This window comes from Contarinia nasturtii, unplaced genomic scaffold, assembly GCF_009176525.2.
Source record: "Contarinia nasturtii isolate CC-2019 unplaced genomic scaffold, AAFC_CNas_1.1 Cnas_scaffold_2861, whole genome shotgun sequence".
Classification (NCBI taxonomy): Eukaryota; Metazoa; Arthropoda; class Insecta; order Diptera; family Cecidomyiidae; genus Contarinia; species Contarinia nasturtii.
The window spans coordinates 126,493-148,754 of NW_022200178.1; the positions used below are offsets into that span (position 1 = coordinate 126,493).

The window sequence follows — 22,262 nt, forward strand, 5'->3', positions numbered from 1 at the left end:
AAATGCTTGCTTTCATTCAAACATAGTTTATGGGTGCGTTCACATCAACTCGATCAAGTGATTCTCTTTCTACATAAAAATTACCGAACAATTAATTTCATATAAATAACAATCAATTTATAAATAAATTTTCGGTGTAGTTGATCTTCATCATCGATTTTCATTCCATTTGGCAGTGAGAAAAAAACAGTAATATATTAACTCTGACTGCATCGGAACGCCATCATCGTTTTGAATTGCAGGTGAGTGTGTAACACACACAACTACATACACAGCATTTTTGTTTGAACATAAATATGTAGCATGAATACACCAGATGTCTTTTTTTCGTCTTATGATGGCTGCGTGTAGTCGGAGGCGCACACAGCATTTCTATTGCACACACCAACACAAACAATTCGACAAATCTAACGATTGGTTCGAAGCTCACAGCGTACAAAACAAAAATATTTCTCTTTTGAACTAAAGTGCCTTTATATCGCATATACACAACAACATTTAAAACAAACGAAAAAAAAAGATTGTATTCGTTTTTTAGTTGAACAATTTACAATTTTCTACACCGAAAAAAGAAACTGAATTGTGAGTTTTTTCCAGCGAAAATATCGTTTAGAATTTCAGTTTTTTAATTGTGAAGAGAAATCGAAGAACTTTTCTCATTTTGGAATTAAGTGAATATTGTGTATACGGTTGGAACGGAAATGGTAGAAGTTGGAGTGCTGTAAATCTGTACATCTATTTTACCATTCTGAAGATTTTTGGAGGAATTACAACTTGATATCCAAAAATTGTGGCATCGCATAACATTCAGCCCAATTTAAATTAAGGTAATGTGAACGGTGTGACATGGGAAGTTTCTAGAGATAGAGCAAAATGAAGGGACTGCATATTGTAGTCCGTTCACCTTGGTGGTGTGTGGATTTTTTTTGTGTGTGTATGGTTTTGGGTATTGGTTTTTATAGATATTTATAAATTTCCATGCATTTTTTTTCTCGATGAATTTAATCGAGCATATCTTATGTTTACTTTTACTCGGTTTACGCGTTACAATGCATTTTTTTTGGTGATGGAAAACAACATTTGTATTTCGTTCTATTTTTTATGTGCGTTTTTTTCTACGATTGAGACCATTTGGTGAGTGTAATCATTTCATTCCATTGTGTTGTAAATGCACAAGAGACATTTGGTTCGGTTGATGAAGAAGAATAAGAGAAGAGACGAGAGAAGAAAAAAAAAGTTGTATAAAAAAAGAAAATGGTGAACACAAATAAATGAGAATTAGATGGTTATGTGTGTGGTGTAAGAAATATCACAGGCGGCGGCGGTATAAATAAAAGTAAATGTCCTGTATGTGTGTGTTATGGTGGTGGTAGTGATGTTATTATTGTGGTGTGCGTGTAGACTGTAGAACTGTGTTGCGTGTTTGTGTATTCGTTTATAATGTATAAGGCATTCTGTATATCGGTATGAAGCGATGTTTGTGTCAATTTCACACTAAAATTGCATATGGCGACGAGTATAGACGTGATTTTACGCTCGTCACGATAATTTTTCCTTCGTTTAAACCAATCTATTGTATTTCGTATGAAACAAAAGCGATTTTAATATTGTTGCAAACAAAATCAACGACGTAGACGTTAGGAATAAAATAAAACAGTGCAAAAAACCGAAGCAGCAACAATCATGGCCAAACGAAGTGAAGATGTGCTCTTAGAAATGGGAGCTGTTCGGTATAAAAAAGGTGATGGTACATTGTATGTAATGAATGAGCGCATTGCATGGATTGCCGAAAATCGTGACAAAGAATCCGTTTCACTTGAATATGAAAAAATAAAAATGCAAAAGATTTCACCAGAAGGAAAACCAAAAGTTCAACTCCAACTTGTCATGACCGATGAACTTGTCATGAACAGTACATTTCATTTCATCAATCCGAATGGGATTAGGGCACAGACTGAAGACAGAGATAAGGTTAAAGACTTACTGCAATCATTATTGCCAAAATTCAAGCGTCAAGTGGACCAAGAGCTTGAAGAGAAAAAGCGCATTCTAACGGAAAATCCACATTTACTGCAAATGTACCAGGATCTGGTGATCACGAAGGTGTTGACAAGTGAAGAGTTTTGGTTAACGCACGCTAAAAAATACACAGATAATCAGAATGCTCAAAAACAAGATATCGGCGTTTCGGCGGCTTTTCTTGCCGACATTAAACCAACCGCCGACGGTGCAAATGCATTGAAATACAATTTGACGGCCGATATTATTCAATGCATTTTCAAAACATATCCGGCTGTGAAGCGAAAGCATTCAGAATATGTACCGACTGAGCGAATGAGCGAATCTGAATTTTGGACAAAATTTTTCCAATCGCATTACTTTCATCGCGATCGACTGTTGGCCGGTAACAAAGACATTTTCAGCGAATGCGGTAAATTGGATGACAAAGCAATGGCTGAGGCGGTCAATAAAACCACCGGTGATGTTTTATTGGATTTGCGATCGTTCCAAGATAATTCGCTGGAGGAGGGATTCGGTGGTGCGGTTAGTGATAAAAATGGCGTTAACAGTGGCAACATTATACATCAAAATATGGTAAAACGTTTCAATCAACATTCGATGATGGTACTGAATACATGCCAAAAAACCAACGAACAAAATACAAACGGTAATTGTCAATCCAGTGATAAAAGTAACAAAGACGTGGTTGATGCGTCAAACGAAAATGAACCGGAAAAGAAACGAGCTCGAATCATGGAGAAAATACGATACGATGATTTGGTAACGGACGGCACATCCGAATCAGTGGCCAATGGAAATGCAAGCAGTGTGAATTCGGCTGCATCTGAATTAAGCTTATTGAAAATTGAACGGTATTTACATGGGCCAGTGCCGGACACACATACTACCGATGGCAATGATAGTCTCAACTCAATAAGAGTAACACACGAACAAATTCTGAAAGCAGCCGAAATGTGGGGCACTCGAACGCCACAAAAACTTCTGATTAATCCAAAATCAGCGGTCAATGTACTGGGCGAATTGACACCAGGCGGTGCACTTATGCGTGGCTTTCAAGAACAATCACTGTCTCAATTGGTGCCACCAAGCATTGAAAAAGAGCTTCGCAATTTGTATTTGGCATTGAGTGAATTGCTGCGTCATTTTTGGCATTCATTCCCACCATCGACGCCAGAATTAGAAGCAAAAGTCATTCGAATGCATGATGCTGTTCAAAGATTTGCCGCCGTCAGATTGGTACCATTCGAGGAAAACGTAATACGAGAAGCATCACCTATTGGCACATCAATTACACAACATTTGAATCGTTTGATTCGAACGGCCTCACAGAAATTCAACACATGGCAAGAACGCAAAAATCGACTTAATAAATAAATTAAATTATTACATATTAGTATTTATATGGTTACATCATATCACACACACACAACTCACTACAAAAATGAATTGAACTATTGTTATTTAGATAGACTTTCTAATGAATATTCACTCAAATTACATGTATTGTTCTACGGCTAACGAAAAACAAAAAAAAAAATATAAATTCTCAAATAAAATCGTTTAATTTTTTCAGAAAAAATTGCATTTCTCTTTAGTTTGCATAGATGTGGTAAATTTTTCCTAATACTCTTTCGTTCTTTTTGACTTTAATGATGGATAAACTCCGTTTTGATTTGACAGGAATATTTTTGAATATTGTTTTCATACAACAGCAATTCGGCTAAAGTGAATGAGCATTCACATTTGCTTCGATTGCATAAACATTTGATAGACACGGGCGAGCTAGCTGACGAGTGAAGAATTCCAATCGACCATTTCAAAAACAAATGCTTTAACAAAAGCGGCTTTTCTTGACAGTACTAAACCAACAGCCGACGGTACAAACGTATTTCACGACCAATGATATACAGTGCATTTTGAAACAATATCCGGCTGTGAAGCGGAAGTACTAGACAATATGTACCAGCAAAAATGAGTGAAACAAACATTACTTTATCTTTATCGAATTATTGCTGATGAAAACGGCATTTTCTGTAATGGTCGCTAACGGGATGATGAAGCAATGCAAGAGACCAAAATATCGATATTTTTTCCACGTAACAGCAATTGTGATAAAAATGTTGGCAATAAATACGTTCCAAACGAAATTCCATAAAACATGCCAATCAAAAATGGTGTTGAATACGTTCCAAACAAACGGTTATAATCGAAGGCAATAAAAGTCTTAAAAGCATAGAAAAAACTCAGAGAAATTCTCAAGTTGATCGAAAACTGGGACAAACGAACGTCCCAAGAATTCATACAATACAATTGGATAAAAGTTGGTGTAATTAAACATGGTTTTCAAGAACAATCACATTCTTACTTGGTGTCACATGGGCATTGAAAAAAACTTCGTAATTTGTGTTTGGCATTACAAATGCAATTGCATCATTCTGGTATTCATTCCCAGCATTGAGGGCTGAACCAAAAGCAAACTAGTCCGAAGCCATTGGCCCCAATTGAGAAGAATGTTTTGTAAGAAATGTCACTCATTGGCATTTTCGATTACACAACATTTAAATCAATTGATTGAAATGACTTCAAAAGAGTCGAATTCATGGTAGGAACATAAACAACAACTCAATTGAGTTCGCTTTCTTAAATAATAAATCGTTACCGCATTCTTTACATATTTCATTCGGTCATTTCCACATTCAGGCACAATTCAAATAAAATAGATATTTTTAATCAATACAAATTCATGACGCATATACTTCAACCATGTAATGTCTTTAAAAAATAGCTTGAAAAGACGTAGACTCAATTCGATCGTTCTGTGTGTTTGAATTTATAATTTTAGTTTGAATAGTATGTAATATTAAGTGGGTTTACTTCGATTGATGACTAACGCCAAAATGTGAATTTTTTTCTATTTCGACAGGCTCTTATTGAATTTTTATATTGATGCATCAGCTGTAGTAGTGAATCGATCAAGATGACTGTAACGATGAATACAGCAACTAAGGAGCCAATGCCAAATCAATTTGGCGCAATGAATCCCGTGTATGGTGCACCAAATGCCATACCAACCATTTGCATGAGCTTATATCCAACGAATGTTAATTATCCGGTAAAGAAACCAATTGAAACAGCCAAAGCGACCAAAACATCACAACTTAGAAAACTTATACCGATTATCTGTGGACTACTAACATTCGCAACAGTTCTAAGTATTTTAATCATTTTTATGGATACATCAGGTATGTAGGAGAAACATAATTACTTTTCTGCATTAAAAAAATGTTCACTATTTCATGATTTTCTCACTTTCAATGTCAGAAATCCGCTTGCAAAAATTCCGCTTGAATATGACACGTGATGAAGAACTGAACATTCAACGCGATAATCCGGAACTGGTGGCATATATTCGTTGGCAATTATCACAGCGTAAAAGTGTACCACCTGTGCCTAGCTATAGCAAACGTAACGGTCTGGTACCAGAATTAGCGATGGAAATTGCTAGGCATGTAAATTTAAAAGATAACGGGTATTTTGTGCAGTCATTAACAAATTTCAATGGCGAATTTTTGACCGGCCCATGGTTAGCTGAACACCTGAACTGGGGTGGACTCATCATTGAGCCGGATGCACATAAATTTTTTTCATTGTGCAAAGAAACACTGATGCAACCAAAAGTTCAGGTTATTCAAGCTTGCGTGTCACCAAACAATCATCCACGCGAGGTAAGTTCTTTTTGTTTTGTCTCAATCGTATTTTATGTTTATAGCCAAAGTGATTCAATTTAAATTTATGATATGATGCTTCGAATAGATTGCTTTGCGTGAGGAAGACAATGATAGCAGTGAAGTGCAAATTGCCAGTTTAGTAAGTGGCAATCAATCATGGTTCTTTCCACGAGCCAAATGTTATCCATTGTACTCGCTGATGCTGGCCGTGAATCGAACGGAAATCGATGTTCTCAGCTTAGGTTGTCAGAGCCAAGAAATTGAGGTAATTTAAAATCGAGGCGATTCTTATCCAATAGAAGAATATTAATCATTAAAATGCTGTTGGTACTTTCAGATTTTGCGAACGGTTCCATTTGACAAAGTGAAAATTCGAGTCATAACAATTCATTTTAATGGATATTATGAAGGTGATTATCCAGCGTACGATAGTGAGTTTGCAACGAAACTCATTGATCTGACAACCAAGTTCCTGCAATCAAAGTCATATCGTTTGGAAAAGATAATTGATCAAAATTACATTTACACATTGGTCGATGGAAAAAATGCGATAAGCAAAGAGTCCATGACAGGCGTTGTCAGGCCAGCGAAAATATATGACAAAAGATTGAGTAAATGAGAAACTAAATCAATTTTGATTTAAACGATATGAACAAGAAGAAGAAGAAGAAGAAGAAAACTATATATCAAATTAAAGACACTATAGGGAATGCATTTCAAATACCGTTTAGTCACTTTTAAATGTTGGTTAGCACGCTCTCGATTAAACAGTTTTTTTAGCAGAACAGAAATAACGCGTAAAAATAAAGCAATTAAGGATAATAATGAAAAGAAAAATAGACACGTAATGCTAGAGAACCGAAATAGATTTTCATATGATCTCGATATTCGTTTGTATTAAATTAAAATCCTCCGAGATACAAACGCGAACACAAACCCACTTAAACTCAATACATTTTAAATGCACCTCGGTCACGAAGTAAACGTTCCATCGACAGATTCAATGATTATTGTTTAATAATGCACGTATACATTCGAATTATTTATTATGTTTACAACCACACTTTCTTTTTTTTTTCTTGCTTTCCATTTCTCGCGGTCATTTGAACATTGGCGATTCAATGCATTCGTTATATATTTACTTACTTATATTATATATCATTGATAACAACCATTGCGTTCGGATTTTGAAGGCTTTTTACTCATCACTATGTATAATATGCAATTGACGGCGGTTATGCGCGCGAGTTATTATTACATGACTTACCATTCCGAAAAGCAAATGATTATTATTAATATTATTTCATACAATGGATATCTATTTGGATTTTCATTTTTCTCGTTGTTGATCATTTACGCAGAGAATTTTATCGTCGAAAGATTCGTGAGTATTTTGTAAAATATCTCATTTGAAAACAAGCAAAAAAAAGAAATCGATTTGTTTTTTCTTTATCGAATCTATATATATTGTACACAAAATCAAATTCCAAAACTCTCGATCCGTCTCATGTTACATTTCAATCTGATATTGCATTCCACAATATTCAGAGTAAAAAGCCTACATAGCATTTCCCCACATTTTTCATTCATTTTCTTTTGTTAGTATAGTATTTATATTATCTATATATATTGCAAGTATTATTAGTAGGAGGTTGTCATTTTCAAATTGTTTAGTAGTTACATTCTTCATATTTTCGTACCATCGGCCAATTCATGTAAACAACAATAAGTTTTTTTAGTGTCAATTATTTTTTCGATTGGATTTAAAGAAAAGAGAAACGATTCTTTTTTTCTCATTTTTATTTAAACAAAAAAAATTCTAATTCTATTTACTTTATGCATTTAATTTTTTTTTCAAATAGAATTAAGAAAAGAATATACACACAAAATACTATTTATTTTTTTATGTTTTCATTTATAATTTATGGAAGAAAAATCCAATCAGACTGCCAATGAAACTGTTTCGATAGAAATATTTTTGATAGAATGCCCTATAGCCGGACAATTAATCAATTCAAAATTTTACCGAATATTACATGCAATAAATCATCCCATTAGACTCGAACCAAGTGGTACTTAAGTATCCCAAGGAACAATTGTTAGCGCAAATCACCCATTACCAGGCCCAAGTTTACGGTCGAATTTGGGGTAGCATTCGTGTGTAGTTTCAGTCAATTTTACCGTCGCAATGGAAAGAAAAAATGAAAAGAAAGCACAATTCAATTAGACTGATATGAAAAAATTGACTTGATTCATAATCATCATTATGCTATTGTATATGCAATAGACTCCACTTACCGAGTACAATTTATACCAAGAGGTACTCGTACTTTGGCAAGGCCAGAATTTAATCAAGCCTAGCGAACTAACAAATAATTGTTATAAACTAATTTCTAAATTTAGTATTGTTTGAATGTTGTTGAATGAGGGCTGCTACTACTGCGGCTGCAGATGTCCATTGTTGACATTCTGATTCTGACCTCGATACAACGGCAATGGCTGATTGTTGTCAACACGGCGTGGTCTCCGTACATTCGGATGAATTGTCCGCTTGAACACCACGCATTCACCTACCGAATGATACATAACAAAAACACATTACATGTATAACAATTGCTTCAAAATTTGTATCAATTTCAATTGATTGCATACCTTTGTAGAGGATCAGCTTCGCTGCTGCGATATCACGGTGCCATACAGTTGTGAGCGTTGGTTGTGCTCCGGCAGCTCCCTCGATTTCAACGTTTGCAACATTTGGTAGCCATGTTTTGAAGAAGCGTTGCTTCTTTGACACCAAACGACCTGCATTCGGTCCATCTCGAAGAGTTGCAGCAATCGTTTGCTCACATTGGTTACGATGGTTCGTGGTAGTCCAACAATTGGATTTGGTACACAACCCACACATTTCTTGTATCGATCACGTCGAGTTTCTTGTGGAAATCGCTTGAAACACAATGGGCAATGCTGTGATGTCATATACTCATCGACCATCCAAACGATACAATTTCCACGTTTCATGATGGCTGCAATCAGTTTGCGAGTGCCTGGGCATCGCACGTGTTTTTTGATTTTGATCGGTGAGTTGGCTGGTGTGGATCCACTGGCTCCCATGTAGAAAATTGATGGTTGATTGTGAACCATTTTGCATGCCGTTTTGTCGATTGCACGAACCGATTCGATATGCTTGTCCAGTCCCAAGCGTGCATACTGTTTGGTTGAGTATGTTTCAATGCCATCATTCATTACACGTAATCGATGTTCAATGTACGAACGCCATGATGGTCCTTTTGGCGATGGCATTTCACCAATCATAGCTGCAATTCGATTACGATCGGCTTGCTCTTCGAAAGTAAACAATCTTGTGATTCGTTCGGCTTTTGCATTACGTCGGCCTTGTTTCGCATCCCAGTGATATCGCTTGCTGGATATACGCAAATTCACCTAACAAAATGAAAACAACAAAAACAACATTGTATTCACAATCACAATCGCTTTCATTCATTATTAAATGACAAATTTACCTCTTCTTTGGTATGCAAATCTCGTCGTACGGAAGCGTTCCACGTTCGCATACCCGGATCACATCCAACAGCATATTTCAACTCATTGCTGTCATACATTGCCTTGATTTCGTCATCTGTTGTCTCGACTGGTGGTACTTTCGGTTTTTTGTACAACAACGATACAGATACGCCATCGGAACAAATTTGAGAATCGAATTCCTTTTTGTTGTGCACAAGTTTGAGAATTTTCTCCACATCGAAGAATAAATTCCAACTTAGGATTTTATTTGTGTGGAATTCGTTGCTCGTGATGTTTTTGAAATTTGTTGTTCCGTCTTTACGTGTCCGTTTACCGCACTTTCGAGGCACCAATTTCGCATTCGATAGGATAACGTACAATGCGTCGGTGTCAATTCGAATGTGTCGACGCTGAAAAGTGCACATCGGCACAACGACAAAGTTTTTTATTTGGGGTTTATCGCGACGATCTTCGTATGCAAAGTGAAAGTTCCGAATATCGCGCTGAATTTCCGACCACATGCGAATCGACTTGAACCAATCCTCTTTCACAAAGTCACGGATATTGCAATCGTCCGGTGCTCCCAACCAACGCAATTCATCCAATAGTTCACCCAATCGCATCTCACGTTCAACGTCGCCAATTGCGGTGTTTCGACGACGATAAGTATAATTGATGGCATTTTTTATATCTTCCTCGTCGTAGTATGGCAATTCGAATTCGATCATACCGTACAAATTGTTGAAATAATTGTACTTGATGGCGTAGTCGTTGAGTTCGAATGCTCTCATTTTAAAAAACTTCCGCAATCGAGACTCGCAATGCGTTGTCAGGTTCGTTTTGACATTGTCGTAGTACTGCTCCCATATATATTTAAAACCGTTCCCGAACCCACCGTTTGTGGGCCAGTCAATGTGTGCAGCGTCGACAATGTTGCGGAAACCAGGTAACATAAGCGATATGTTACCAATGTTATCGACAAGAACGGCCTTAAAACAGTTGTGTATGATCGTTGATGGTTCATCGGTTTCAAAAAAATCATAGTTGAAATCGTCGAGTGCTTCATTGACCTATTCAAGAAACACAGAACACATAGAGAGAGAGAGACAAACAATCAAATCGATTCATATAAATACAATGGATCGCATAGTGCCGAAAAAATGATGAAATAATGACGAAAAATAAAATTTGGTCAAAGAAATTGTGTGTACTTACCTTCATCAAAAATAGTAACGATGCAAGGCATGCGATCTTCGTAGCCTTCACCGATAAGTACGAAATGATTGCGACAATTACATCCCGATATTGTTCACGGATAATTGATGGCAGTCCTTGCTTTATACACCTTTGGTCGGCGTTTGGATCAGCCTTCTTGTGACGACCCATTTTGCAGTCTATTTCAAAATTTAAAAAAAAAACGGAAAAAAGAAAGAAAAAATGCGTTAAATAATTATATAAACAATTGAAGGCTACACACAACGTCAAATCGCAATTTCAAAGCACAAAACACACACAATAGAGAGTACAACAATAACAATGATTGAATGGCCAAACAGTTTAAATCAACTTGCCTTGTGAGGATTTTTCGCTGAACTGAATTCGATTCGCAATATTCTGACAGTCAAAAATCCAATGGCATCAAATTCGAAGTTAATACACAGTCAAATTCACACAACAAAGACATATAAAATGAAGAATGCACTTCCACACAAATAAAATGAACTTCCTATCAATTCGATACAAAATAAACTGTAATGCCGCTTTGATTTCTTACTGTGTGACTTTGGAAATGTTCTGTTATTTTAAAAACAAAACAAGAACAGGCACAAAATTCACCGTAAATAAATCTATTCTTTGCAAATTTACAATATCTACGTTGAAATTAGAAGAAAGAATTCTGTTTGTTTGAACTAAAAATCCACGATGCATTCTCAAAACAAAGCACATTTTAAAATGTAAACAAAATTATGATGTTTGCATCTTTTTTCAAAGTGACAATGGTTGAACGGCAACTGTCAAATTTAATTCGAATGTCTTTCAGATTTCGAAATTCGAAATTCATATACGTTCATCAAAAAATTCTTCTGCAGAAAATTAAATCAAATCACTCAAATCTTATTTGTTTGCAGAGAATGGATTTTCTTGCGGTAAATAAATCATTAAATTTGAAATACAAAAACTTAACGTACAATACACATATTGGGTGGCGATCATATTATACGGTCAGAGTATGTTTTTGTATGGTAGTAAACAAGTGGAACGAATAATTCCATTGGAAGTTGTAAATATACTGGAAACTACACACAAAATCTACGTTCCATTTGACACGGAAATGACCACTAAACCGGGCCAAAGCGTTACATTTTTTAACGTTAAAATGTCCTAAAAACCTTACATATTTGTCCGTTGGGATATTACTGCTTGTTAAAAAGCATCTACTTGATCTATACATGTAAATGAAAAATGTCCGTTCATTGAACTGTACTGTGAGTGCAAATATCTTATGCTGATGGACAGTAGTCGTCAATAGCAACAACCAACTATATTAAGCACAAGCCTAAGTCTGTATGTCAGAGGTTGCACAAACAAATCCAATGAGATATACGGCGTGGCTATACATATTATCAATCATTGTGTGGTTGAACATTTAATGGTGATGAAAAAGTCACAAAACTAAAGAATAAACATTAAACGAGCTTGTTCACCCCGAGACCAATAGACCAGTATTAAGAATTGAATCGACGATTAGTGCATAAGAATTTTACAATGAAAAACCGCACACACACACACCGACACAAATTTTATTCAGACTTTTTTTCTGCACGACATTCTTCTTTAATTTTGATTTAAGTAAAGCGATAAGAAATCCAAAATAAACAAAATAGAAACATAAAAATGCATTATGTTGATTTATTTGGGTGAATTTTCTAGTTTACGAGGGTTGCTCCATAATTTTTTTTAAAAACATATATAACACAGTTGTTTTTTGTCGAAAATGGTTTTATTGTTTTTCAAAATATTCCCCGAGATGATCGATACACTTTTGCATTCGATGAAACCATTTGTCATAGCATTCGTGCCACTCCGAAACTGATATCTCCAAAACGTGTGTTTTGAACGCTTCAACTGCTTCTTCTGGTGTCGAAAATCGTTGACCACGTAGTTTTTTCTTCACGCTTGGGAACAAAAAAAAGTCATTGGGTGCCAGGTCAGGACTGTACGGTGGATGACCCATCAGTTCGATGTTTTGACCGGTCAAAAATCGAGTAGTTTGAAAAGATGTGTGAGAGCTCGCATTATCGTGATGAAGAATTATTTTGCGACGGTGGTTGTTTTTTCTTATTTCACCAAACACTTCGGGCAAACAAATGGTGGTATACCAATCAGAATTGACGGTCTTACGATCCTCTAGTGGAACGGTTGCCACATGACCACTTCTCCCGAAAAAACAGGCGACCATTCGCTTCGAAGTGCTTCTTGCTCGAACAACTTTCGTTGGGTTATCTTCATTTTGGAAGACCCATACAGTCAGACTGCTGTTTCGTTTCGGGCTCATAGGCATATATCCACGATTCGTCACCAGTGACGATTTTATTAACGTCTTTTGAAGCACCACGATTGAATTTCTTGAGCATTTCTTTACACCAACTCACACGAGCCATTTTTTGTTCATCGGTCAATTTATGTGGGATCCAACGAGAGCAAATCTTTTTTACGGCTAAATGTTCATGCAAAATTGTATGTATGCTGTGGGATGAAATGCCCAAAGATGCCTCAATCTCACGGTAGGTCACATGACGATCTTCCATAATCAGTTTTCTGACAGCATCGATGTTTTGTGGCACAACAGCCGATTTTGGACGACCTGTATGAAACTCGTCTTTGAGCGAACTACGACCGCAACGGAATTCTCGGTACCAGTTATAAATTGTCTGAAGGGTTGGTGCTTCATTGCCAAAGGCCAAATGAAGTCGATCGAAACACTGTTGTTGAGATAATTTACTTCGAAAATCGTAGTAAATCATTTTACGAAAATCTTCACGTGTAAAATTCATTTTTTTTGTTGAGTCGCAGTTTACCAGTCACTGTAAACAATACAAATAGCGTTCGTACGACAAAAGGTTCAGGGCACGAATACATACCAAAACATCAAACTTTACGAATATGACAATGGTTTACATCGGGCAACACTATAAGTACCATTTTAAAAAAAATTATGGAGCAACCTACGTATTGGCTATAATGTGGTAATATTTCTTTTGTTAAAATGTCATACACAAAATTGGTGAATGATGAATGATGCATAAGACGGGTGGTACATCAACGACCCACCTCAAGCTTTCAAGTGGATTAATAAAAAATTCCGGAATCCATGTACCGTGTTGTTGTATATATGTAGCGCGGTTTTGATGTTATCAGAAAGGCCAAAAAAACACTTTCCATTTGTTGGCGTCACAACGTTATTTATCTTATACAGATTTCCAGAAGGCAAACAGTTGAGCAAAGTAAAAAGAGAGAGAAAAAAAGACCAACGATAGCTACAGACGTCATCAAATCCGTCGTCAATCTATGTAAGGGTCGTGTTTGTTCGGTTCGACCGCTGCCGATTCTGCGCATCACACACATTCGATTCTCCAGATGTTGTTTTTCTTTTGCTTCACAATATTCAAGCACAATTTTTTTAAATCCAAATAGCAAAATGTATGGGGGCACTTATTAAGCCAACAATAGTACGTGTTGTGCATTCAAGTAGTGTTGCTTCAAATTTGATCGAAGCATATTTTCCAACCCACGTAAGTGGAGAAATGCGAATTGCGTATGAAATGAAGAAAGAAAATATTGATTTCGGTATATGTGAAAGAACAGCGCCTCCAGTTCAAAGCTACTGCTCATCGTATACAGAACACATTTTAACGACATCCCGTATAAACATTTATTATCCATTTGGTTCTGGTGCTGTGTGTGATTTTTCATCTCTCATATTATTTTGGACGTTCTTTTTCTCATTGTGCGTATGTTTTGTATGAGTGCCCTTTTTGTCCCTTATTTGTAAGTTGATATTGTCATTGGAAAATTTTTGCAATTTAAAAAAAAAAGTTTTCAAACCATTTTGTTTGCGTAAAACCGATTAATCGGTGCTTTCTTTTTATCACAGTGAGAATTAAGTTGATAATTAAAATAGACAATATAATTCATGTGTTAAGCCAGTGAAATGAACTAATATACCGCGAATGAACTCAGAAGTGGCTGCTGAATGGGTAAGTTGATTATTTCTTCTAAATAAAATAAAATACGTAATACGTTTCGTGCGAAAAAAAGTCCGGAATATTTGTAGCGTTATTTGCTCTTTGCTTTTGTGCACATCAATGAATTCAATACAACAACAGATAAGGTGGTACCTTTCAATGAAACCAATATACCTGAAATAGCTACATTCAAAAGCCCACGCACAATTAGGGCGAATATAAAACTTTTCGCACACAAGTACCATTTGATAAAGCACCCAAGACAACAACAACAAAGCACTGTAGGAACAAGGTGAAGTTCAAAGAAAAAGAATATAGAACGAAAACGAATGGAAAATTAAGAATGGACTGAAGACATTCTCAATTCCCACACCAATTCTAATACTAAGAAAAATCACATTCATTCAAACATTTTACCAACGCGCCAATTAGATATGATGATAACACAAGTGAATCGACAATACGAAAGATGGCGGCTCAAACATGAGTGCCTATTTTTTCTCGCTCTTTCTTTTCCCTCGTTCGCATATACAAACGACCTGTTGGCTATATGCCTAATCAATGCGTGCAATTAAAATTACGCTACATTGCATGCAAGCATCGATATTCAAGACTTGATTATTTCTATGCTGAATTTGCTTTAAATGGATTTTCGTCGAAAAAATCGGATTTCAGTTGTGCTGAACAATGCCCAACAGTCGTTTAAGTGAAAGAAAAATTGTAAAAAACACCCAGTTAATCGTTCAATATGGAATGTATATTACACGCGAATGCCATTTGGTCCTTTAGGTCGTATAAACAGGCACATGCACGCCATTTTGAGAATGCGCTTAGAATTTCTAATATAATTCATAATTTATCGCTCGAATCGCTCAATGCATAGAAATGAACTCAGTATGATTGACAAAATTTGACCATGATTTTAAAACACAATACTTTTTATACATTGTTGTTGTTGTGGTTGGTGCTGCTACTACTTTTTTGTGATTTGCGCACATCAAATCAATCTCACTGTCTGTGTGTGCCTTTGGGGCTGGTATGAGTATTTCTATTGAAGAAGACTGTTGAATACACACATTCAGTTTGATTAGGCACGGAGCGTAGTCGGAATATTAATTGGTATATAGTTTTTGTCATAAACAACGAATACAGAATTATATAGACCAATTTTCATCCAATCAGGAAAATTATTCTCATAGTTCGTGTTAAAAATGCACAAATTAACAATAAATTATTGCCTTTTTATTTTTTTTACTATAATCTCGGATATTTAAATGACAACACACATGATAATTCGTGAATTATAATCGAATAAAATGATATTTAACCTTTTTTGAAATGTCCGATAATGACCTAATGTGGGCGATACAGAGAAATATATCCATTCAAGAAATAACGATATTTTCAACATATTTTAAATGATATCACGCGCATATTTTCTCATTCAAAGAAAATGTGTAAACCTTTTTACAAACGTAACTCACGTGATTTGTTCGAAAAGTTACATGTATAAAGCATGTAATAAAGCGATTGATAACAAGTAATAATTTCACAAAAATTGATACACCTGTGCATGAAACGTGTGTCAACCTACTGCATTACATCAACCATGCAATCTTTGTTCTATTGAAATGTTCTCATTCATGTAGAACAATGTTAATTAATTGTTATGCGATACTAATTCATGCAGACTTACAACATTCTATTAATTGTCAACAGTTGTGTGTGACATCGAACCGAAATGATTAAAAGGACATCGAGGTTGGACGGAATATGGCTATCGAATGAACTTTGGAAACCTCTTTCTTTGCTCCTTGTAATAGTTGGTGTTTGTGGTCGTGTTACCGAAGCATCAAGACGCGGAAATATTGGTGGGTTTTTCATGCTAATTTAAATAGATACATAGTATTGATTGCAATTATTTTTGGTATCTACGTAGGATGCTTGTATATCGATGAGCTGTGTCTTCAAGGGATCGAATACTGTTTTGATGGTAAGATCAAATTTCAATGGCGTTTTTTATATAATTTTTTTCGATTATCCTTTGGAATTGTCTTGAATTACGTTAATGAATGATGTTTGGTATCACAGATGATGTAATTGGAAAGTGCATTAGTGGCGATGGAAATGACATCCATATAGCTCAAAAGTAAGTTTACATAAGAGAAGAAAAGTTTTTATCGTTTTCAATTTATTACAACACACATTTGTTCTATTTGTTTTCTGCAGAGAATTTCTGGATCCATCAGCTCAAACGGAATTTTCTGACGTTTTTCGTGACGTACATTCAATTGTAAATCGTCATTCATTACCATGGGATCACGAATACGTTCAATGTCGTCTTCAAAATTCATTGTTTGCAATTTCCAACAAATTGCCATATTCATCGGCGATATGTTGGGAGAAAGCGCCCGAACGCGGCTCAAATGCTGATGCATTTGTAGCCGCATTGGAAGAGGCAGAGAAAATTGTCGAACAACAGGCCAAAGATGCATTAGACGAAGATGCCTCCATTCAGTATCTACCACCAGATAACAACTATGCTGATGAAGTTTATTATCCACCGATGAAAAGAAGACCGGATCTTATGTGAGTCATTGGAATTTTCACCACCAAAATCAAAATTAAATGAGTGCGATTTTTTGATAAATATATTCTTTTCAGTGAATTCGATGTCGAAGAACCGCCGGCACCGTATGACTATCGCAATCATTATAACACCGAAAGTGATGGCAAAGAAGAAAGAGAAGAGCTACGAACTCGTATGGTTGATTTGAAAAATCGAATCGAACTCAGACGTATGCTATCGGAATACATGTCGGGTGCATTAAAACCACCAATTTTCTATAAGGATGGAATTGCCGCACCCGATGACTTTGTTCAAAATGATGAAGTCGATGCCATCGAAAGCATTTTTGATGAACGACAACCTCAAAACAAACGTCTTGTATTACCATCTCAGGATAATACTGTCTATGCAAATAATGATGATACTTATGAAGATTTTCCATTGAAAAGCCTCTTTCGAGAACATCAACGGCCCAATGATATTGAAGAAAACGTTCGAGAATTCGAAGCATTTGATCACAGAACCAACGATCCAACTGAATACCATCGAAGATTATTTAAAGAGAGTCGACCAAAAGAACAGTCGGCCGTTTACACTGAAGGCGGCTTAGTCTATGGTCCAAGTACTCACATAACATCCACACATCACCGAAAAAGTAAGCACCAAAACACTTCGGGATATGTACAGTTTTTTTTTAAATAATGAATACTCATTTTAGATAATAACGGTTTCAATCGGACAAAAAGTTTGGAAGAAAAAAGTTTGGAGGATTTATTGAGTTTTACTCGGCACGAGCGATTAGATGTAAAAAAGCCCGGTCCACCTGCTGATATTCCACTTGAAGATCACCCAGCGATAAATGTCAGTGCAAGGAAAGCAGATAATAACGAAGGGAATAAGAATGTATTGAAATGGTCTAAAGTAAAAAAAGTTTCACACTCGGACATTGATGATGATCATGCTCCACATTCGGTTGACACCGAATTTGCTTATGTCATCATAAAAGGACCGTAAGTTCAACTTTCTCTAGAACTTTCTTCATTTATGAATCAAATTAAGTTCAAATACAATTAAATTTTATTTATCTTTTATCATTCAGATTGGATGATTGGAATAAGGGACCTCGTCTCCTTTCCGAGATCGCCACCATGTTGAATATGGAAGGATTACTAACATCGATTCGAGTCGATCGTCATGAAATTGCATTCCGCGTTGAAAATAACCCAAATAGAACAGCACACGATGTGGCACGTGCTATTAATGATGATCGTTTCAAGGCCAATTTGTCGCGTCGTTTTGGCATAACTGTGCTTCATGCCGGTGTTGGAAATAAAACGAAAGAAAGTAATGGCGTTTCATCGACATACCTGCGAGATCATGGGGAACGTGATAATTTGTCATATATGATGCCATTCATGCTTGCTGCCGCCGCAGCTGCTGCCTGTATTATCATAATCATAATGGTCTGCTTCATTAGAGGTCACGACAAAACCAAGTACAAATTGGGCGATTTACAAAGCAGCTTCTCAAATCCGGCGGAAAAAGATTATCAAGATCTTTGTCGATCACGAATGACAACAAAAAATTCCAGCAGTAATATACCGGCTGAGCGTGTTATCATGACAAGCACACAAAATGAACGTCCCCCATCGTCTCGTTCAAGTACGTCGTCATGGAGCGAAGAGCCGGCTTTAACAAATATGGACATTTCCACTGGACATATGGTGCTTGTATGTGTTTTCTTTGTAAATTGTATTCAATGAACTAAATTTCGTGTCATTTTCAGTCCTACATGGAAGATCATCTTAGAAACAAAGGACGTTTACAACGAGAATGGGATGTTTTGTGTCGATACGAAGCTGAACCAGGTGCACGTGATGCTGCCTTGCAGTCACAATGTGCTCAATTAAATCGACCCGATGCACCACTTCCATACGATCATTCACGCGTCGTTTTAAATCATTTGATCAACGCTGAAGGATTAGATTACATCAATGCATCGTCTATCGTAAGCAAACTATCCTTGATTTACGTTAACATTAGTATGATTATGGTTATATTATTTTTTCTTCTCTAGACGGATCATGATCCACGCTGTAGCGCTTATGTTGCCGCACAAGGGCCGCTTCCATCAACGATTTCACACTTTTGGCAAATGATTTGGGAACAGGGTGCGGTTGTGATTGTGGCGCTTTGTCGTTTACAAGAGAACAACGAAAGTGCATGTGCTCGATATTGGCCAGAAGAAGGCAGTGAAGTCTATCACATTTATGAGGTACATTTGGTGAGCGAACATGTATGGTGTGATGACTATTTGGTTCGGTCATTCTATTTGAAAAATCTACGCACTGGCGAAACCCGAACGGTAACACAATTCCATTTCATGAGTTGGCCACAAAACGGCATCCCAACATCGGCAAAAGCATTGCTCGATTTCCGACGCAAAGTCAACAAATCCTATCGGGGTCGATCGTGTCCGATTGTTGTGCATAGCAGCTCTGGAGCTGGACGAACCGGTAATTTCATTTATTCAAAATTTATCACTTCAATTTGAGAATTATATTACTGTGTTGGGATTTTCTAGGTGCATATATTCTATTGGATTTGGTACTGGGTCGCATGAACAAAGGTGCTCGTGAAATTGACATCGCAGCCACTTTGGAGCATTTGAGAGATCAACGAGCCGGACTAGTTGCAACACGACAGCAATTTGAGTTTGTTTTAATGGCCGTCGCCGAAGAGGTATGTACCGTGTACCCACTTGAAAAATGTTTAATGCAAAAATGACATTACAGCGACACTCGAGTGATCACTAACATTTAACTTTCATTTCTTATTCATATAGGTGCATGCCATTCTGAAGGCATTACCACAAACTACGCAGAGCGACAAACGTGAACTGGACAATGAGACTGTTAAAGAACATGACGATGAAAATGCACAAAAAACATCGAAAGATGTGACGGCAGGCACAACAAAGGAACAAAGTAAAAAATAAGCAGGGAATCGAATGAGTCAAATCATAAAAAAATATACAAAAATCCAATTGCATGAATCAAATTCAAGTGGGAAACGTGCAAATGTGCATTTTAAAACAATTCAAATGACAAAAAAAAACAAATCTAATCATTGCTTTCGAATTACACAGTGAAAATAGTTCCAAATAAATAGTATTTGAAGCATCTTCGGAACCGATAATCTCATAAATGGCTAAATCTAAACAAAACCAAAAGAAAACTTCGAAACCAAACTAAATAAAAAACTAATATAATATATGTGAATTTATATCTGTCGCTGCAACTTGATCATCATCAGTACACATATTATTTATCGAATAAAAAGAAGAAGAGTAAAAAAATAAAAAAAATCACTAAACACATAATTCCATATTTTTTGAGAAATGAAATATAACAAAAAAAAATTCTACTTATTTATTATATGCACACAAAGTTATTTATCAAAAAAAAAAAAAAGATTTGAAAAAAGTGAAAAAAAAAATATTTTAAAAGAATATAATAATATATTATCTCAGCTCACCACAAAGATTTATTATATACATAATGGAATATTTAAATATAAATGTCGTTTAATGCAAAAACAAAATTAAACATTTTTATTTTTTTGATTTTGACACGCAAAATTTAAACAAACAAAAATCTAATCTACACCGAAACACATCACAAAACACATACAAAGAAGAAATTCCAAGAAAATAAATAAATATATATATATATATTTTTAGTCATATTTACTAAATGGTGCAAAAAAGGGGAGATGACGATCACTAATGAAAAAAAAAATATTATACAGAAATCGAACTGACATGAATTTACACATACATAAACCCAAAGTCGCGCTCTCTCTCTCACATTCTCTCTCATACAAATACAAAGTACACACATTTTATTTATTTATTTATTTTTCTAAAAATCAAATATGGATAGTAATTTTGCAAAAGTTTCACAGCAAATGACAAAATTATTGCAATTAATAAAACAACTATTCTATGTAAATGTAAAATGTATTGTCGTCAATTTTGGAGTTGGCTTGATATATCTAAATAAAAAAATGATCTAAACTGAGATGCCACAATCTCCAAAAAATTATGATAGCGGTTTTATTTTTATTTATTTGTGCAAGCAGCAGATACGATAACAAAATTACTTCAATTTTAGCCAGAATATTGCTCAGCGCTGCTGCCATCCACAGCATATTAAAATATCTTGCTGAGAATGCGTCGTCCGTCGCCATGCGAACGTACGTAGCAGTTTATACATCACAGCGAACAAGAATGAATGCATTGTTCTTCACGACTCAAAATATTCAAACGATTGAATAGAGAACAATGCATGATAAACTGCTACGTACCTTCGCATGCGACGGATGACGCATTCTCAGCAAGATATTTTAATATGCTTCCGATGGCAGCAGTGCTGAGCAATACTCTGATTTTACCTCTACACAGAGAGAAAATGTGCGGTGTATTTAATACAATTTTTAAATCTTATTGGTTGTTTGATTTTATATTAAATCTACCAAAATTGAATTAAATTAAGTATACCGTCTCTCTGTGTGTATTTACTGAATTTAAAGTAGAGATTTCCCAATTAAAATCGGTCCGCTGTAAGTATTTCAGCAAATCTTATTCATCTTTCCATATGTAGCTTTCATAAAAATGTTCAATTCACGGTAATTATTGTATATTTTATTTTATAAGGATGATTACGGAACGGCTAAATTTTTTTAGCCATACAGTCAGTCGACTTTTGGGTTCGTTGTGTTCCAATTGGAAATCTATCCGTATCGGTGATGTTGCTCGGCATTACAAAGAATAAATGGTATTCATGGAGCCAGATTCGATAGCCACTATGTTGAAAATATAATATAGTAGGCCGGAATGTCATCAAGATTCAGTTAAACAAACCACAGAAAATATTATTCAAACAAAACAGATATTCTAATCATTTTGAGTTTATTGATGAACACAAATATAGCTCAGCTATTTGTAAAACCATACAAAACAAAAATATAAAAACATAAATATTTTGCTCGAAAATTGAATTTTTTCTCGAAAAACTACTTAAACACAGAAGCGTCCCCAGTTCAAATAATATTCAGCCATTTATTAATTAGCTGTGTAGACTAACGGAAATTTGATTTAAATTGACTGTATCA

The 22,262-nt window shown here is 35.7% G+C and overlaps 4 protein-coding genes across 4 annotated transcripts; 3 read left to right on the forward strand and 1 right to left on the reverse strand.

Annotated features, from left to right (window-relative positions):
• Window positions 1–327: 327 nt before the first annotated feature.
• LOC116349377 (protein Star) lies at window positions 328–7,560 on the forward strand. The gene is made up of 5 exons (XM_031780779.1): window positions 328–827; window positions 4,946–5,264; window positions 5,344–5,747; window positions 5,836–6,015; window positions 6,088–7,560. The coding sequence occupies exons 2-5, from the start codon at window positions 5,000–5,002 to the stop codon at window positions 6,367–6,369; spliced, it is 1,131 nt and encodes a 376-aa protein (XP_031636639.1). The 5' UTR covers window positions 328–827; window positions 4,946–4,999; the 3' UTR covers window positions 6,370–7,560.
• Window positions 1,404–3,569, forward strand: LOC116349376 (general transcription factor IIH subunit 1). The gene has a single exon (XM_031780778.1). The coding sequence runs from the start codon at window positions 1,684–1,686 to the stop codon at window positions 3,394–3,396; it is 1,713 nt and encodes a 570-aa protein (XP_031636638.1). The 5' UTR covers window positions 1,404–1,683; the 3' UTR covers window positions 3,397–3,569.
• A 1,042-nt stretch (window positions 7,561–8,602) lies between the features above and the next one.
• Window positions 8,603–10,658, reverse strand: LOC116349286. The gene is made up of 4 exons (XM_031780653.1): window positions 10,488–10,658; window positions 9,272–10,342; window positions 8,731–9,191; window positions 8,603–8,657 (listed from the first exon to the last, which is right to left on the reverse strand). The coding sequence occupies exons 1-4, from the start codon at window positions 10,656–10,658 to the stop codon at window positions 8,603–8,605; spliced, it is 1,758 nt and encodes a 585-aa protein (XP_031636513.1).
• A 3,457-nt stretch (window positions 10,659–14,115) lies between these two features.
• Window positions 14,116–20,208, forward strand: LOC116349327. The gene is made up of 13 exons (XM_031780715.1): window positions 14,116–14,321; window positions 14,428–14,530; window positions 16,238–16,389; window positions 16,458–16,511; window positions 16,610–16,667; window positions 16,748–17,107; window positions 17,183–17,742; window positions 17,806–18,097; window positions 18,187–18,817; window positions 18,874–19,095; window positions 19,165–19,603; window positions 19,672–19,829; window positions 19,933–20,208. Exons 3-13 carry the CDS (start codon window positions 16,260–16,262, stop codon window positions 20,083–20,085), a joined length of 3,057 nt encoding a protein of 1,018 aa, XP_031636575.1. The 5' UTR covers window positions 14,116–14,321; window positions 14,428–14,530; window positions 16,238–16,259; the 3' UTR covers window positions 20,086–20,208.
• The last annotated feature ends 2,054 nt before the right edge of the window (window positions 20,209–22,262 follow it).

Bases quoted from the DNA above. Each gene is read 5' to 3' on its own strand.
- LOC116349286 (XM_031780653.1), bottom strand. From the start codon at position 10,658: ATGGGTCGTCACAAGAAGGCTGATCCAAACGCCGACCAAAGGTGTATA. The intron at 9,192-9,271 runs GTAAATTTGTCA...TCATTTTGTTAG, and splicing joins ATTTGCATACCAAAGAAGAG to GTGAATTTGCGTATATCCAG. The intron at 8,658-8,730 runs GTATATGACATC...GATCGATACAAG, and splicing joins ATCGTTTGGATGGTCGATGA to AAATGTGTGGGTTGTGTACC.
- LOC116349377 (XM_031780779.1), top strand. From the start codon at position 5,000: ATGACTGTAACGATGAATACAGCAACTAAGGAGCCAATGCCAAATCAA. The intron at 5,265-5,343 runs GTATGTAGGAGA...TTTCAATGTCAG, and splicing joins CATTTTTATGGATACATCAG to AAATCCGCTTGCAAAAATTC. The intron at 5,748-5,835 runs GTAAGTTCTTTT...TGCTTCGAATAG, and splicing joins CAAACAATCATCCACGCGAG to ATTGCTTTGCGTGAGGAAGA.
- LOC116349376 (XM_031780778.1), top strand. From the start codon at position 1,684: ATGGCCAAACGAAGTGAAGATGTGCTCTTAGAAATGGGAGCTGTTCGG.
- LOC116349327 (XM_031780715.1), top strand. From the start codon at position 16,260: ATGATTAAAAGGACATCGAGGTTGGACGGAATATGGCTATCGAATGAA. The intron at 16,512-16,609 runs GTAAGATCAAAT...TTGGTATCACAG, and splicing joins GATCGAATACTGTTTTGATG to ATGATGTAATTGGAAAGTGC. The intron at 17,743-17,805 runs GTAAGCACCAAA...TACTCATTTTAG, and splicing joins ATCCACACATCACCGAAAAA to ATAATAACGGTTTCAATCGG.